This window comes from Tribolium madens, unplaced genomic scaffold (genome assembly GCF_015345945.1).
Source record: "Tribolium madens isolate multiple individuals breed KSU strain unplaced genomic scaffold, Tmad_KSU_1.1 Scaffold_91;HRSCAF=231;Tcas5.2_LG7, whole genome shotgun sequence".
NCBI classification, from domain to species: Eukaryota; Metazoa; Arthropoda; class Insecta; order Coleoptera; family Tenebrionidae; genus Tribolium; species Tribolium madens.
The window spans coordinates 1,187,605-1,190,996 of record NW_025401063.1 but is presented as its reverse complement, the minus strand read 5'-3'; the positions used below and the strand labels follow the sequence as shown (position 1 = coordinate 1,190,996).

Below are 3,392 nucleotides of genomic sequence, written 5' to 3'. Positions count from 1 at the left end.
ATAGAAAAAATCTCTAAGTTTTTCTTTAAGCATTCAAAATAAAAAATAGGCAATGTTCTAAAAACTTGAGATAAATAAGAAAAAAAGTCAAAAAATACTTAAAAAAAAGTCTGAAACAATATAGAAGAATTTTTAAAAAGACAGTACACAACACAAAGAAAAATCTGAAAATAAAACTGAAAAAAGAATAAATAAAGTGGAACATAATAGAAAAGCAGAAAGTAATACTGAAGAAAATTAAAAAAAAATAATGTTTTAGAAGACAATCTAAAAAGAAGTCTCCAGAAGAAACCAAAAAAAAGCTGAACAAAAGTCTGTAATTTGAAAAAAAGTTTGAAGTAGAAAATAAAAAACAAGATTAGAAGAAAAAGCCAAACAAAAATTTTAATGAGGATTTAACGATTATTATTAAAAAAAATATAGAACTGAAAAAACATACTTGAGCATAGTTAGGAGCAGAATTTAAAGGAAAAGTTAAAAAAACTGAAAAAAATTTAAAAAACCGTTAAAAAAATACACAATGTTCAACGTAGAAGATAAAAGAGAAGCTAAATATAAAATTGAGGAAAAATCTAAAAAGTAATTTAAAAAAATAATTCAAATAAAAAATCTAGAATCAGATTTTGCTTTAAGCATTTAAAATAAAAGCTAGAAAATGTTTACAAGCAAAAAAAGTACAAAAACCGTAGAAAAGTTAAGAAAACACATTAGGAAAAACTCAAAAATAATTTAGATAAAAAAATTAAAATGTAGAAAACAAAATTTTTGGTTTTAGAAATAAAAATCAAATATTTGACTTGACAATTTTTGTTAAAAAAAATGAATTACCTCATTATAGCCCATCATCCCACGCTCCCCTGTATACTTCCCAGCATCCCCCCCCGCCACAATCGGGGCCCCCAACTTATTATTACTCGCATTGGCGAGTGTAAAACTCCTCCCATAAACCCCCAAACCTAAAACCAATTTTTGAGGATCCGCCCCTCTCTCAATCCACCCTCGAATCGCCGCATCCACATTGAGTAACCTCTGACTCCCCTCCACATCAATGGAGGAGGCAAAAAGTGGGGCATTTTGTCCAGTCACAGCCTCCCACGACCCGTGCAAATCATACGCCATCACATTAATAAAATCAAGATACCTGAAAACAACCAAATAAAAAAAAAAAAAAAACCCTAAATTCCAATCCCCCACTTGCTCAACGATGGTACATGGTAGGACAAGTCCACTGAGGGCCCCGCCGCGGCCACAGCCGCCGTCAAAATCAACCCATGCTGGTCCCAAACCTCCCGAAACTCCCTAATCAAGGTGGCGTAATTCTCCTAAAACAATTGATTTTCACGAGTACTAAATTTGGACTTGCGTACTATATCGGCAACAGCGCCTCCTCGTTGCCCTGGATACTCCCAATCAAGGTCAAATCCATCGAAACCCCACGTTTGGACTAAATTCAAGGCACTCTTGATAAATGTGGCCCGTTTGGTGGGACTCGCGGCCATTTTGGAGTACGTTTCGGAGCCTTCGTTCCACCCCCCGATTGCAATTAAAGTCTTCAAATTGGGGTTTTGGGACTTAAGGCCGTTCAATTTGGCTATGGTTCCAGCATCCACGTCCAAATACTCGTCCAAATGTTTTACAGTACCATTGGGTTGGAGTCCCACGAAGGTATAGATGATATGGGTGCACAAATGGGGGTCGATATGGTCGACGGTGAAGCGGCCATTGCCCCAGCGGTAGGTCGACCACGTGCCCCAATAACACACCAATTTGTCTAAATTTTGATTAATTAATTGATTAATTAGTTAATTAATTACCTGTGGTGGAGGAAACGAGAGCAGTGCTCACACAAAGTAGCAAAAAAGCTGCAAAAGTCTTCATTTTTGTGATTGAAATGTGAGGATTTGTGTCTACTATTTATAAGGGTTTGCTATCTGTTAAATCTTTTATGGGGGGGTAATAAATTTAATTATTGCAATTGGGGATTAATCAGTTCTAAATTAGGGATTTTCCACCGTTTGGTGGAAAAAAATCTTGCTTTTTGTGCTACTGTTTATTGGATTAATTGTGAAAAAATTTTATTACAGGATTCTATTAGTTTGTCGTAAATGTGCATCATGTTGTATTAGTTTTATCAATTTTGTGTTCTTATCGTAATTTTTATTATTTCTGGAGGAAAATATAGCTGAGATAAGACACGTAGTTTGGTCACATTTGTTTAATTTAGAAAATTTAGACAAGTGTTCTAAAAAAAACTTGAAGCAGTCTTGACAAGAATTTAAATAGAAATTTGAAAACGAAATTGAAACAGAAACAAAAAAAAATATAAAATCAAAAAAGAATTGGGTAACGAACCTAGAAAAAATTTAGAGACAAATCTACAAAGAAATTATGTGAAAGTATTTTAAACAAGATTAAATAATATTTTAAGAAAAAAATGTAAAAAATAAAAAATTCAAGAAAGATCTAAAAAGTTGAAAAAAGTGTATAGATATTTTTTAAATTCCAAATGTTAAAAATCTAAATAATTAAAAAAATTTGAAAAAGCAAAAGAAGAATTTGGGAAAGTCTAGAAAAGGACCTAAAAAGAAACCTGCAGAATAATCTAGAAAGTAATTATGCAAAATAGTGCAAGATGACAATTTTAGAATTTTCCTAAATGTCATAAGTTGGATAAAGGTGTAAAAAATAAAGAAAGACTGAAACAAGTAAAAAAATGTAGATATATTCTAACTGTCAAAAAGCTAGATAGTCAAAAAACAATTATGAAAGAAAATAGAGAAGACTACAAAAGAATCTAAAGAAAAATGAAAAAAAGAAAGATAAATATAAAGAATCTAGAGAATCAAAAATGTAAGTCTACAAAAGAATCTGAAGAAAAATGTAAAAAATATTTTAGAAAATGGTTTGGAAAATAGTTAACTAGAAAAAAATGAAAAAAATTAGAAAAAATATCTGTCAAGATTTTAAAGAATTTACCTTTCTTGAGTTATCAGCAGACACAAGATATATGTAAAGAAATTTGAACAAAAACCTAGAAATTTTTTTTTATAATAATCTGAAAATCAATCTAGAAAAAAATCTATGGAATCAAAAAAGAATTGGCTAAAGAAACTAGAAGGAATTTAGCGACAAATCTACAAAGAAAGTATGCGAAAGTGATTTAAACAAGGATTTAAATAATATTTAAAAAAAATGTAAAAAACAATAAATTTAAGAAAGATCTTAAACTTTAATAAAAAAAAATTCAACTTCTTTAAACAATAATTTTTAGTAAATGTAGAACATATTGCACATGTCTACCAAGAAAACTAAAAAAAACATAACATTTAGAAAAATCCTAAATTTGTCAGCAACCTTCTTTTTTGTGTTTAAACAGACTGCAAATAAATGAA

At 30.4% G+C, this 3,392-nt stretch overlaps 2 protein-coding genes across 2 annotated transcripts in view; one reads left to right on the top strand and one right to left on the bottom strand.

The window, feature by feature from the left end:
- The window catches only part of LOC123011989 (chitinase-3-like protein 1), a 4,459-nt gene extending 2,532 nt beyond the window's left edge, over window positions 1-1,927 (bottom strand). The window contains exons 1-4 of the mRNA XM_044409728.1: window positions 1,815-1,927; window positions 1,368-1,771; window positions 1,195-1,322; window positions 829-1,141 (exon numbers count right to left, since the gene is read on the bottom strand). Of these exons, the coding sequence (XP_044265663.1) occupies window positions 829-1,141; window positions 1,195-1,322; window positions 1,368-1,771; window positions 1,815-1,878 (909 nt within the window). The 5' untranslated portion in view covers window positions 1,879-1,927. The remainder of the gene's footprint in view (window positions 1-828; window positions 1,142-1,194; window positions 1,323-1,367; window positions 1,772-1,814) is intronic.
- Window positions 1-3,392, top strand: part of LOC123011708 — a 51,716-nt gene that overhangs the window by 16,874 nt on the left and 31,450 nt on the right. Inside the window, exons 10-11 of the mRNA XM_044409293.1 lie at window positions 1,219-1,313; window positions 1,604-1,746. Coding sequence (XP_044265228.1) covers window positions 1,219-1,313; window positions 1,604-1,746 — 238 coding nt within the window. The remainder of the gene's footprint in view (window positions 1-1,218; window positions 1,314-1,603; window positions 1,747-3,392) is intronic.